This window comes from Cornus florida, unplaced genomic scaffold, assembly GCF_030987335.1.
Source record: "Cornus florida cultivar Cherokee Brave unplaced genomic scaffold, ASM3098733v1 CherokeeBrave_3.0.0_Hap2_Chr05, whole genome shotgun sequence".
Taxonomy (NCBI): Eukaryota; Viridiplantae; Streptophyta; class Magnoliopsida; order Cornales; family Cornaceae; genus Cornus; species Cornus florida.
The window spans coordinates 77,955,247-77,970,124 of NW_026775575.1; the positions used below are offsets into that span (position 1 = coordinate 77,955,247).

The 14,878-nt window shown below is 29.7% G+C and overlaps 1 protein-coding gene across 1 annotated transcript; it reads right to left on the reverse strand.

The window, feature by feature from the left end:
- Window positions 1–8,899: 8,899 nt before the first annotated feature.
- Window positions 8,900–10,108, reverse strand: LOC132309518 (uncharacterized). Its single transcript, XM_059807821.1, has 2 exons — window positions 10,054–10,108; window positions 8,900–9,534 (listed from the first exon to the last, which is right to left on the reverse strand). The coding sequence occupies exons 1-2, from the start codon at window positions 10,106–10,108 to the stop codon at window positions 8,900–8,902; spliced, it is 690 nt and encodes a 229-aa protein (XP_059663804.1).
- Between the last annotated feature and the right edge of the window lie 4,770 nt (window positions 10,109–14,878).

The following is a 14,878-nucleotide window of genomic DNA, read 5'->3' on the forward strand; positions in this document are numbered from 1 at the left end:
TTTTGAAAGAAAGAAAAATAAAAAGGGCATACATTAAATAAAGAACGTGGCTTTTTTTGGTTTTTCAACTTTCCTTGTTTGCTTGGTGTTGCAGTGATATGAAAGTGGAGTAATTTAAATGAATGGACTATTCTTGGTTTGAGAAATGAGTAATAAAGTTCTTATCTGTACCAACTATAAAAGGAAAAGTACAGACCCATTTTTTATATAATAAATTTAGTCCATAACATGCACTTTGTTGGCTGTACTTTTATGAAAACATGCTTTCAATTTCTCTAATGGTGAGGTTATACAATGATCAACGTTTCAATGTGAATGGAGCACAATGGTCCCATTAGAAGCAAAAGCAAGAAATTGTTTCTAATCAATGAGATGGTTTAGCAGTATTTCTTTTACTTTTTAAAAACCGAATGGTGAGTACTAGGGTCTTGATAAGGATAACTGGAGAAAGAGAAAAAAAAAAAAAAAAAATGATTCTAAAAATATTCTAGTCCTCAAAGATTAAACTTAGTAACTTACCAAGTGTCACATCGACCAGTATTTAGTAAGTGTGAATTTTGAGAGTTGGGAGCTAAATCAGTCGACGTGAATTTGGTATACGTCGACGGTCCTGTAATTACCCTAATTCTTGTTTCATTTACTTCCATGACCATTTACAAGCCAATTAATGATGCTATGATGTACTATACACCTTAATATGAAGACTAATTTGTGTATTGACCTTGGATTTGACTGTAAAATCCTTAATTGACCTCGGGTTATTCATTAAGATCAAATGTTTACAAAAACTTAGTATTCTAGCATAAAGCATAATGTAATATTATACTTATAGTTGGATTATTAAATTTCTTTCCTTTTTTGGCAAACAAATGTACGATTATTTTATCTTTGTCTTGGTGACTTTGTCCTAAGTCCCAAGTTAAGATTTCAAGGATAATAAATAGAAGAAAAAAAAGTGTATTATTATTATTATGATATATTGATTTATTAAATCGATTTAGTTTTATTTTTATTTAGAGTTTTCAAGCAATTCTTTAAAAAACAAAACTAGGTTTATGCAACATTTAGTTTGAATTTCAAAAATATTATATAAAATAGAAGAAATTTATCTTCTAAGTGCAATAATTATAAGTTCTCAAAATTTGAAAAAAATAAAATAAAATCCAAACAAACAAATTAATAAACTTTTAGATGGAGACGATAACATAATAATATAGCATTAAAGTATTTCAAAATTTGTGAGTTTTGTTATGGTAGTAAATTATTTCATAATAAATATTTCATTTCTTAATTTGTGAATTTTTTTTTTCCTTGCCAAGAACATATTTTACACAATCATTTGCTCCTATCAAACTTAAACCCTCAATATTCTACTTTGAAAGTCGAGAAAGTACCATTAGACTATAATCTTTGGTTAACTGTAATTCCCAGCATTTGCGAAAACTTTTTACTAGTGCCTACATATATATAGACACACATGTATGTATATATAGCTTTTCCTTGCATTTTTAATATTGTGCACAAAGTGATGTGTATATGTGTGATGCCAATATATAAATAAAGAAGTTTATTTATTTATTTTGCTGGCGTGTAAGCAAATTATATGCAAAAAGAACAATAAATGTAAATTCTTAATAACCAAGAAATTTCACATTGGAAAAGAATTAATAATTGAAAAGAAGAATCGGACAAAAGGTAAAAATATGTTAGTTGTTGCAGATAATGACAATTCAAGCTGTACTCATCTAATTTTTTTTTTGAATTGTCAGCCCAATTTTGCCTCCTTTTAATTTTTTTTGTAAGCTTGTTTATTTATTTTTGGTAAGACACCTACACTTTTCTTTTTCTATACTTTCTTATCCCATACTCAATAGCTTTGAATATTAGTTATACTTCTATTCACGTACCGAATATATTCCATTTTAGTATGTCAATGTATACATTGAATTAACCATAGATATGTCAATATTGATGTCTCTCTCTCTCTCTATATATATATATATATATAATTAAAAATGGGTAGAGAATGTGGTGCAAGTCCAACAAATTGCTCTTATCTAAAGTTTTATAGTGATTCCCCAACAAGAAAATGAAAAAAAGAAAAAGGTTTTTTTTAGTGATTGGTCTTGTGATTTATTAAGTTGCCTAACTAAGCGTTTAACTTTGACAAATTTAAAGGCAGTGATTGAAAAAGTTGATCAAAACCACGTGTTTGACCGTACACTTGCTATGTGATTTAGCAGACACGTCAATGTGTCTAGACAGCTATTAAGAAAGGTTGGCTTAGGCCTAGTCAAAGTCATAATATATACACACACACACGTATGTAAATTTGCCTATGTGAATTTAACACACATATATATATATTGTTGAAGGTTTAATGGTGATTTTTAATGATATCCTTTCTCTCCTTTGTGTTATGTTGGGTTTGAAGGAAATAAGAAAGATGGAAGGAAAATAGGAAAAAAAAAAAAAAAAAATTCGTGATGTAATATATTATTGAAAAAACGACACTCACATAGAGTTAGGATCCTTAAACAACAAACTGATCTATTTTAAAAGTTCTTTTTCACTTTGGTTGAATTAAGTAAAATGATTACATATGCATTAATAACTATTGTTTAGGTCTAAAATGTCCTCCAAACACTTATTCCAAAATACTAAAAATTATTCTCCTAAAATCAAGTACTTTCTTAAAATAATTTATTTCCTTTAACTTTGAACCATATTAGTGAAGCAGCCATTTAGTTTTTTCATGATCTCTCCCTCTCTTGTAGCCCGATATGGATTAGGAGATATTATTATAAAAAAAATTTGCACAAAATTTATATATATATATATATATATATATATATATATATGTTGTTTTTTATTTTATTTATTTTGGTAATATATACACCAATACTAACTTGAAAGTCAACTTAGAAATCTTATTTTTCTAAATTTTATGAATAAAAGAATGATTTGATTTAGGAAGGATATTTTGTAATTTGAAATAAGAGTTTAGATGATATTTTGAAGCTAAATAATAGTTTTTAATGCATATGTAATTATTTGAAAAATTAAATGTAATAATAAACTGATTTTTTATTTAGAGTTTCTAAATCTACTTAAGTGTAGTTTTTCCTATATTGTTTTTGCTTATTGTCAAAAATAAAATAAAAAAATTAACAGGCCAATCTAATTTTTCTACATTATTAATATTATTCTTACAGTGAAATTATAATTTATTCTCAAGTGAATTCTTATTTATTTATTTATTTAAAAAAAAGTCAAATATATGAAGAAGTTCAATTGTAATACAAATTGCTTTTGATTTAGTGGTTTATAATGCATCTTTCAAAAGTCAAACTAACGCTTTACGCAGCAAATTGTGCATTTATGGCCAAGAATAATAGTGTGTATGACCGACCATGTGACTTTGGACCTTTTTAAAATTTTAAATATTTGTTGTACTTATCTTATATCAGCTACAATTTTCCATTAAACTGTAGGATGGGGGGAAAAAAATTATTGTAAGTTATTTATTTGTTGTACAATTAATTTGTTGTTATAATAAGAAAAATTACCATTTTATGGTTTGAATAGGATGGAAAAAAAATTATTGTAAGTTTGTGAATTTTTTCTAGAAATCAAAATTTTTTGCTTTATTTATAGAAATTTTCTTATAAAATCGAAGTTAGGTAGTTATGAAAAGTAATTTTTCTTCATAATTTTTTTTTTTTTGCTAATCAAACTTCTAAAATATTTTTTAAAAATTTATTTTCTTCATTTGTTTGACATTTTCAGTTAATCAAAAGGAGCCTAAGCCAGCCTGTTTGGGATTGTTTTTTTATTACTTAAAAACGCTTTTATTTTGAAAATTTGCGTGTTACCAAATTTAGCTCAATAGATTGTTTGAATGAAACTAGAAATTGAAACTTTTAAAACTGTCTTCTGAGTAGAGGTTGAATATTTTAGATAATTCTTTTTCATTAGTAAATTGTATCCTTATTTTTTTTAAAAAAAATAACAATTACACTCATTCCTTAATAAAGTTACTATTATCAAATATGATAATATCATATTAAAGGATATTATTGTAAAATTAGCAACATAAATGTTTCCAAAATAATTGTTACAATAATTTAATTATAAAAAATACTTATTATAATGTGTCACAAAATATTTAATATGCTTTTTATTAATCGTAATTTTTTAATAACTCAATTGGTAAAAGTGTTTTTTTTTATTCCAATCGCATCCCAAACGAGGTTTAATTAGCATGATCCGACTCCTCACTGCTCTATTTAATTTTTAATCAAACCTATGAATAGTGTTTGCAAACTTTTTGCTAATTAAAATTCAATGATGACATTAATTTTAAAAATAGTTAAGGACAACTTCTATCATTTCTAGAAATAAAACGCAATTGGAGAACCAAAAAGAAATGTGAGTGAATATTTTATTCTAATAATTAAAATAAAAACATAAAAAGATGGAAACGAATCTAATGCTGTTTGTTCTTTAATGGGGGCATGTGAGGGCTAAATATCCACATGTCAACCTAAAAAGCCTCAAATCTTTTTCTTTTTTAGTAGTTTTTTTTTTCCCCTCTGCTCCCCATCATTATTTTATGGTAATCATCTTGACAATTTCCTTTTAATGAAGCATATTCCATTCACATCTCTCTCTCCACTAATTTCTATCAACAAATAATAATAACATTTTTTGGTCCGGAAAAAATAGAAAAAGAAAATTTTCACTTTCATATTGTCTATTGGGGTTCAAGGCAATGATTTAAAATGAAACCATATGGATAGAAATTTGAGAGAAGCACATATATAATCAAAATTAGGCTCCCAAGTTAAAGTTGAAAGTTTTTAGAGATGAATATTTGCTCGTTGAAAAAAATTACAGCAACAACATATTTATGTTGGGTCAATTTGGTTAGACAAAATTTTATGATAGAAAGTGAAAGAGAAAGAAAGAAAAATTAAATTTTCATTATGCATTTGATTAGTAAAAATGTGTTTTATTAGTTTGGATAACATAAAAAGGAAAAGAACATGATTCTTCTTACCAAAACACTCTTATAATTCCAAAAACTAAAAAAAAAAACTAATAAATTTGTTTTATATGAATACTATTTATATTCAATTGTTTATTTTAGCAAATAAATAATAAAATATGAATTATTATTATTATTATTATTATTTATCGTGGTTTCTTCTCAATGATTATGAACTGAGGACTGTCCTTGATTTGTAGACTGAGAAATGGTCAAGTGTTTGATTTTGAGTGGATGTCATTAATTTGAGATACAGCTTTGATCTGATTAGTCGAAGCGAAAACTTAATACTAATTTTTACAGGGACTAAATTCAATTCAAGCTCAAATTGAGTATGAATTTGAACACTAAAATATGAAATCTAAACTCATATTACTAATATATATATATATATATGTGTGTGTGTGTGTGTGTGTGTGTGTGTGTGTGTGTGTGTGTGTGTGTTCACTCCAAATCTGGAATGACTCAAATTCCACTTGTGGATATATTAACGAGGCAGTGGTAGACTAGAATAAGTCTGAACACTTGATAAATGTACCATGTTACGTACTTTTGATAGAAAGGTCCTACATAAAATCTAAAAATGCAAAGAGATGGCTCAATTCCATGGGGGGTGTCAGAAAATCAAAGGATGGTGCCTTTGATTAAATTATGGGGAGGTCTGACATTTCCTTCATGGGCACCACGAGGGCCACAATAATCTCCTGCCCAATGCCAGTCAGTATGGGCTATATGCTTTTCAGGTCTCCGGATAACACTAATTTATTTTTTAAATTTACTTCTTTGCATACTAATCTATCATTAGATCAATATTAAATCAGTTGAGATCTTCAACTTCATACCAACAATGCCTTGAATTGATTGAGTTAAATGCAAAAGAGAGAAAGGATTAGAGGAAAGTTTAACATCACTTCTATTTTAATATTAAAAAAAAAAAAATGATAAAAATTTTGATTATTTTCGTTATTGACTAACAGGGACGGACCCTGAATTAGGTCCGTGTCTGTCGACTAATATAACCTTTATTGAAATAAACACTTAAAAAAGAGTTTATCTCATCTATTACTGACTAATCGTTCATGTTAAATACTATCTATTAGAGTCGGTTTGGCCATTGTATCATTACGGAGAAAGTGAGGGATCCAACCATTTGAATATTATTTAAGAAATTTGAAAAAAAAAAAAAAAAAAAAAACATAATAGAGGCAGTGATTATCTAATTGTCTTTGTATTTTATACAAATGAATGCATGTTCTTTCTACACTATTGTTTTCATAATCCAATGAAATATAAACAACCAATATATAGCATGTACAAACAAGAAAACAATAGAAGAAATTAATACTATTTTCCTATTTTATTTTTCTTCTACTTTTGGAGATGCATTTAAAAGAAGCCAATCATGGGAATGAGCTTGAGAAACATATTGATAGGGAATCATGGGATTAGTCAAAGAATAAGAAATTCTATCGTTTGGCCCAAAACATGATTCAATTGTGAACCACGTGATGATTATGAAGGGTTCTCTTTCAATCAAATTGAGGATGAAGAAATGAATATAGACGAAAATGCAACCAAAAGTCACATGTTTTAAAGGGATTGCATTTACATTTCTTGTGTATATTATAACACACCATTTAAAGCTAGAATAATGATGATGCATATATTATAACATATCTGTTGTTGCGATTTTAGCATTGTGGTGATTCTAGTGCTTCAAATCTAATACACGCTAATAGTTTGGTACCATGGTAAAAGTTTGAACATGTTTGATAGTAGAATGAGAGTTTAAGCAGCAGTTACTTTGTATAAAATAGCACTTTGAGGTTAAATTGGGTTAAGAAGGATTTGGTTGTACTATATGAGGAGTTTAAACTGGGTTAAAAAGGATTTGTATAAAATAGTCTGTGTTCAATTAGTGTGTTAAATTGTATTTGCGGCAAATTAACATATTTGCGGCAAATTAACATAAAATACAGGACAAGAAAATGGCTTGGTTATTGGTTGAAGTTGGGTAAAAAAAATTTAATAAAGAGATTTTCATTTACAATATCAATTAAATCTTGAATATTTAAATTGTTGGTTTTAATTCCCCAATTGATTCGGTGCAGTGATCATCGCATTAAAACCACCTCTCCATGAATTGCTTTCATTGCCAAGACATCAGCCAACTCAAAGAGTTAATCAGTTCCACTCATTAAATACGAAACTCTCTCTCTACATGTAGACATTTCCCTTCCTAATGAAAATAAAAATTTCCCTGTATAGATAGTCCCTCATGGGATTAAATACATTGCAATTAATAACTAATTTAACCTCTGGAACCCTCTTACAAAAAATGTAAATATTTATGGGGTTAGAAAACATTACAATAAATAGCTAATTTAACCTCTAGAATCTTCCACAAAAATATATTAGAGCAACTCCATCAGTGCTCTTTTTGGCAAAAGTGGCCTAATTTTTGGAGATTGCATGCTCCAATAAAATATGAAAAAAGTGGGCCCCAAGTTTAGGCTCTTCATGGAGGTCGCCAGAAAGCATGATTGGGTTGGCGATTGGGCTCACTTTTTGTGGGCCCCTTTTTGTTTTCTTTTATTTTTAAAATTCAGGCCAAAACACTGTACGAGCCCCAAATATTATTTCTAAGGGCATGTTTGGCTGAAATAAAAGCTAAAATTCAATTTTTTAGCTTACTTTGGTCTCTCTCTTTTTTTTTTTTCCCTCAAAATAATTGAACCAACGAGCCGTTAAGGCACTGTTTGTCTCACACAAACAGTGCCTTAAAGGCTTTTTTGGGCAAAAAAAAGTTTTAAAAAATTGGAAAAAAATGATTTTTTTTCGTTTTCAAATTTTTCAATGTTCCTATTAACATTATAGCCGTTTTAGGTACTGTTCAACCAAACAGTACCTAAAACGGCTATATTGATTAACAAAACAATTTTTTTTTTATTTGATTTCCCTAACAAATTGAAATTTATTTTAAAATATGATTTTTTTATTAAAAAATTATGTCTTTGCTTTCACTATAAATTAATAAATCAAATGATATTAGACATTGTATTATTTACAAGATTTCATACATATTGGCTAAATAATTTAATCAACAAATTATTTTATTATTTATTTCAAAATAAAACATTAGACATTAAATATTCCATTACATAAACTTCATAACAATTTAAAAATAAAATAATGCAATATAAATTAAACACGTTCTTCACCAAAGCGGTTTCACAAATTTTCAATTAAATCTTTTCTCAACCGTGTATTTGTCTCTTTATTGTGAATTTGGACTTGGCGAGAGTAGATGTGTATCGCTAAAACTGATGGATTTTGAATTAAAATGGGAATCGAGATTGTCTCCTCCAGTGGCGGAGTCCATCTTCCAACATTGGCATAACGCTCATCTTCAATGATCATGTTGTGAAGGATGATGAACGTTTTCATTATAAAGGCACAAGTCCCTTTTATCCCAAAAACGCATTGGTCTTTGCGTTATTGCCCACTTGCTCTGTAAGACCCCAAAAGCTCGTTCCACATTTTTCATACAGGCCTCTTGTCTCTGAGCAAAAGTTTTTCTTTTGCTATAGTTGGGTGCAGGATTATTTGCATCAAAATTACCCACTTAGGGTATATACCATCAGATAAGTAATACCCCATCGTATGGTAATGGCCATTCGCAACGAAATTAACCGGAGGAATTTGGCCTGTAACGATACTATCGAATACCAGAGAATGATCCAGCACATTAATATCATTATGCGAACCCGGCATTCCAAAGAATGCATGCCAGATCCACAAATCTTTTGAGGCAACCGCTTTTAATATGAGCGTAGGCATATAAGAGCGTCATTTGTGCGTGCCATGCCACGCCACCAGACAATTCTTCCACTCCCAGTGCATACAGTCAATAGAACCAAGCATACTTGGGAATCCTCTCTCCTCCCTTTCTTGAAGTAATCGTGTTATGTCGGCTTCGTTGGGTGGACGCATGTACTCTTCCCTATACATACCAATAACAGCCTTACAAAATGTCATCAGGGTTTCAATGGGAGTGCTCTCACCGATTTTAATATACTCGTCACAATGATCGGCTGCACAACCATATGTGAGTATACGTATTGTAGTTGTCATCTTTTGTATAGAAGACAACCCCAAACGACCTGTTGCATCCCTTTTTTGGATAAAGTAGTCGTCATAAGCTTTAACATCATTTAGGATACAAAGAAATAATTCTCGTCGCATCCTGAATCGTCTGTGAAAGTACTCCGGTAGATATGTGCAATTCTCGTCAAAGTAATCTTTCATTAGTTGACGGTGGCTTCCCTCTCGATCACGATGAATGTACCGCTTCTTATGCGGTTTAAAAACTTGCTCTACCATCTCTGGGTTCATTGAATTCAAAATCTCACGAAAGGCGTCTTGATTACATTGAATTATCGAGTCAATAACGTTATCTGATGAAGAGGATGATGAAGAAGAGCCTGACAAAGGAAAAAATCATGATGAGGAAACCATTGGAATTTTGAGATTGAAAAAGTTTTGAAATTGATATTTTACTAGAATAAGTTGAGATGAATGTAATAATGATAAGATAAACAAATGGTTGTTTATATAACATGAAAAATATAGCCGTTAGGAAAAAGTTAAAAAATAAATTTTATTTTAAAATTTAAAAATATTAAAATATTAATATTTTTGAAGAGCAAAAATGCACCATTGGAGTACATAATTAAAATTTGGAGACTCTAAAATGCTGATGTGGCTATGGGAAATGTTTATGTGGCAGATTTGGAGATTCTAATTTTAGAGAGTCTATTACAGATGTTCTTAGATATTTACGAATTCTAAAAATCTTAATAATATACAAATGCATGAAGATTAGGATCTAATCAAGTCTCTAGACTACATAAAAATATCGTAGATTCTACAAACTCGGGAAATCTTAATAATTATGCCATGCATACACCACAATTATTATAGAATTCAACTTTCACAGATACCATGTCCATTCACCTGTGTGGCATGACCTTCTGTCAAATTGACTGAATATAACATCGATAAGGTTTTGCAATGGTAAGAGAGGTTTCCAACTTGAAGATTGAAGATATATGTAGAGTTCATAGACTATTTTCTCCATCTTTATTTATAGAAAAAGAAATAAAGATCAATGTATGTAATTGTTGTAATGAAAAAAAAAAAAAAAAAAAAAAAAAAAAAAAAAAATCAATGTATATAAAATCTCACAAATGGGTTTGAGTTGGAGTGTCGTTAGACTTTCAGTTCCAAAGACAGTAAGGTACTAATCTATTTAAAAAAAATTTATCTTATTCGGTAGCTTGCCTCGTTAATAGAAAATAGTTCCTCAACATTGGACAACATTATTTGATGCACTCTACAGGAGTTCGTGAGAAAAAGTCCATATGAAATTAAGCTTCACACATTTTGACGGATTTTTAAAGGATTTGGGGGCTTTTTGGACCGGGTTAAAAATGGATGTTTTGTGAGATGGAAAAATTGAACACAACCCACCTGAAGTTTGGATTCACCTTAATCATATTTGTGTCATAATAGTCTTAACTCGCTTAATTAAGCATATCATGTTCATGTTTTGAAACTCAATTCGTTTAATCTAATAAGACTTGTTTAATTAATCTACTTTAATATTAAAAAAAAAATGATTTTTTTTTTTCTTTTGGTCCTAAAAATGCTCGTTTTCATTAATTTAGTCATCCATTATCTTAATTTTTTTATTATTATATTTGCATTTTATATTTAAGTTACTAACAAGTTAACACAATCCATTTAATTTAAACGAATTAAAAAGGTTATTAAATTTATCATGTCATGTCATGAATTGTGTGACATGTATATTAAATAGATTATACACAAGAACGAATTCAGGAATTGTTAATGGGGTGGGTTAAATTTTTTTTGAGTGGACTAATACTAGTAATATATATATATATATATTGCAAGACAAGAAGTGTGTTACGGAGTATATGTTAGCTCCACCCTACCTGTTACACTATGCCAGTAATATATTTAATGAATAGGTTTTAAACATAATTGTTAAACATATATTATCCGGGTTGAGTTATAACATTAAGGGCTAGTTTGGTGTGGTGGAATAAATTGGTATGGAATGAGAATACAGGTGAGAATGAAATGGAATGGTTATTCCATTTGTTGGACAATGGAATGATTTTGATGAAATGATCATTCTCCAAGAATAGTGCAGAATGATGATTTCAACTTTAAAATTGACATCAAACACGAAAATGAAAAAAAATCAATTTCATTCCACTTTCTTTTATTTCATTCTACCATACCAAATTAGCCCTAACATAATATTACTGTATTAAGTTGATACAAATATGACCTGCCAACACAAATGGGCCGCCCAACATCTGGTGGAATGTAATAGAGTTACCATTTTGTATCAGTGTATTGATTACATTTCTAATATTAACCTTCATTTTCGTTTTATTTATTACAACCTATCTTTTTGGAACTTGGATAGTGTCTAATACTAGGATTTTGTACTCAACCAAGGGCCAAGCATGAACCATCTTAGGTAGGACCCATTCGTCGCAACATAGTACTGGCATAGTGTAACGGGTTGGTGGGGCTAACACCCAACCCATTTATATCCATTCGGATCCGATGTTAAACAAGTCCCACTTGTAACATATAGTCCCCTTTCTGTGTCCTTACAGACTGCACTGAAGTTGGAGCCCAGATTCTCTGTTGTATTATTCTGTCTTGTAGAATTATTTTTAATGTAATTACATTTATTTTCAACACAATTACATTTAGTTATTTATGTCAAATTTAATGTTTAAAAAAACAAATGTAATCTGTTGAAAATTATTGCGTTAAAAAATAAATATAACGTGTTGAAACACCGATAATGTGTTAAAAGGCATATGTAATAATTGTATTAAAAAAGTATAGCACTACTAGAAAAGGGAAGGTTACAGTAGAGGATCTGGGTGTTTGAAGTTGATGGTGGATTTAGGCTCCTTTTGTTTGGACAGAAAATATTTTTTAGAAAATATTTTTTTATTTTCTGGTGTTTGGTTATTATAAAATATTTAAGAAGAAAAAAAATATTAAAATTTAACAAAAATAATTTATTCATAAATTTTCGACAAGTTATTTTACATGTCTCGCCCGATGGACTCGGCCTCAATTTCGACGTAAACCTTTACTAAATACTGACAAAGTAAAAATAAAAAAATATTTTAATTGAAAAAAAAAAAAAAAAAAAAAAACCATTTTTAAAAAAGAAACGGAGCCTTAGACTAAAGTCTGAGCAAACGGTGTGGCTGAACACCGCCTCCATGCTTTGCTTGCAGTCCAAGCAATACACGTGTGCCAAGAATTCCATTGACCGGAAAAGCCCTTGGTGATTCTTTTTCCTTCATCGATCATCTCTTTGTTTCATATTTCAATCTCTCACTCACTTTGTTTCCTTTGTAAAATATGAATCAATCTCACTTCTAACATATGTATATGTTAAATTTTATGTTGTCATCTTCTCCGTCAAATTTGCCAAAAAGAAGAATATTCTTTTTCACTTGAAATTTGCCAAACAAAAAGATAATTTTTCATTTCACCGTGAGTGAGTTGGGAAACACACACATTTGTCTCTTCTGAGACTTGAACCTCTGACCTCTCTTTGGAGGTAAGAGACTGATATTGTTAGGCCATTGACCCGTGGTCACCGTGAGTAAGCTTTATCTTGTTGTTTAATTTACACCCCTTTCATATTCGTGGGTGTGAGATATTTGCATGATGAAACCTTGGTTGTTTGTATCATGGACTCCATTATTTGCTTTGCATGATGAAACCTTGTATGTTTGTATCATGGACTCCATTGATGGAATAGTTACCATTAAAACATTAAATCCTTGTCGTCTTTGGAATTCCAATCATGGTTCGTAATATTGGTCGCAATCAAGGTCGCGGTGTGACGAACTTAGACAAAATCAGTGTAAACTAACAAAACCGACCGGCCAGTATGGGACCCTTGAAAAAGGGTCACATATTGGCCGATATGACGAACCATGGTTCGAATGAATGCTCTAATCATGTTATAAATCCATTCATATGTATTTGATAGAAGTTTCGATCATTTTTGTTATCAACTGATAAGGACGGACCTAGAAAATTATATGGTTCATGTTAAATACTATTTTTTTTAAGTCGGTATCATTGTGGAGAAAGTGAGGAAGTCTAACTACTCAAATATTATTTGAAAATTTTGAAAGGAAGGTAGCAAATATTTAATTGTCTTTGTATTTTATACAAATGAATTTATGTTCTTTCTACATTATTTTTTCATAATCCTATAAAAATATTAGCAACCAATAGCATATATAAACAATAAAACAATAGAAGAAGTTAATACTATTTTTCTACTTTATTTTTCGTCCTCTTATGGAGGTACATTTAAAAGAAACCAATCATGGGATGATCGTGAGAAACATTTTGATAGGGAATCATGAGATTAGTCAAAGGATAAGAAATTCTATCATTTGGCCCAAAACATGATTCAATTGTACACCACATGATGATTATGAAGGTTTCTCTTTCAATCAAATTGAGGATGAAGAAAAGCATATAGACGAAAATGCAACCAAAGGCATATATCTATTTTAAGACAAATAATTACATAAAAAAGACTCTTTGTAGTTGACTTTCTAGGCCCTTGGGCCACCTCTTTTTTTGCGGGCGGTTACCCAATGTAACAGTTGTCAACAAAGTCAGGTCACATGTTTTAAAGGGATTGTATTTACACTGTCGGGTTGTAGTTGAGATTTAATAATTTTGGTGATTTATGGTCCTTGAAATCACACTAATACTAATAATTTGGTGTAATGGTAAAAGTTTAAAATAGCACTTGAGGTTAACTTAAAGTGGGTTAAAAAATATTTGGGCATAATATATGACAAATCCAATTTAATACTTAGATGAATTTGCAGGTCTAAAAGTAAGACTTTAAGATAGTTGCACATGTTTTTTTATTTTTTATTTTTTTTTTGTAACATACTCCCTGAAAGAAAAGAATTATTAGTTTTATTTAATATGGGTGATCAATTATATATATATATCATAAAATACAGAACAAAATATAAATGAAATCTTGGATTCGCATGTAATGTAAAATAAGGAGTAAAATTCTTATTTGGAGTCCCATGTTTTGTTAGAAATAAAACTATCCCTAAAGGAAAAGCAATCTTCTATGAATTTCTTTGATAGCTAAGAAATGAATTTATTTGATTGTTAACACATTACCCAACTCAAAACAGTATACACCCATGTTAATCACTATACTCCATTTTTGGTGCCTTATCCCACTCATTACAAAAGAAAAAATCTCTCAACATGGACGAATCTTCCTCGTTAATGAAAATAAAAATATCCCTTTATATATAGGCATCATCGGTAGGTTAGAATACATTAAAATTAATAGCTAATCTAACCTCTGCAACCCTCAATAAAAATATCTTAGATGTTTACGACTCTAAAAATCTCAATAATTTAGAAATCTCCAACTCTCTCAAGTTTCAAAACTCCACAATTACTCTAAAATACTCTTTAGCATTTACCATCCGTGCACCACAATTATTATAGAATTCAACTCTTCACATATACCATGCCCACGCCATATAGATTACTCCTTAATGCTCACATGTTGCCCTGTGTGAAATTTTATAAGGCTCATTTGATAATTGGCCTAATAGGTTAAACTTTGCAATGGGAAGAGAGGTTTCCAACTTGAAGATTGAACATATATGCACAGTTCGTACACTATCTTCT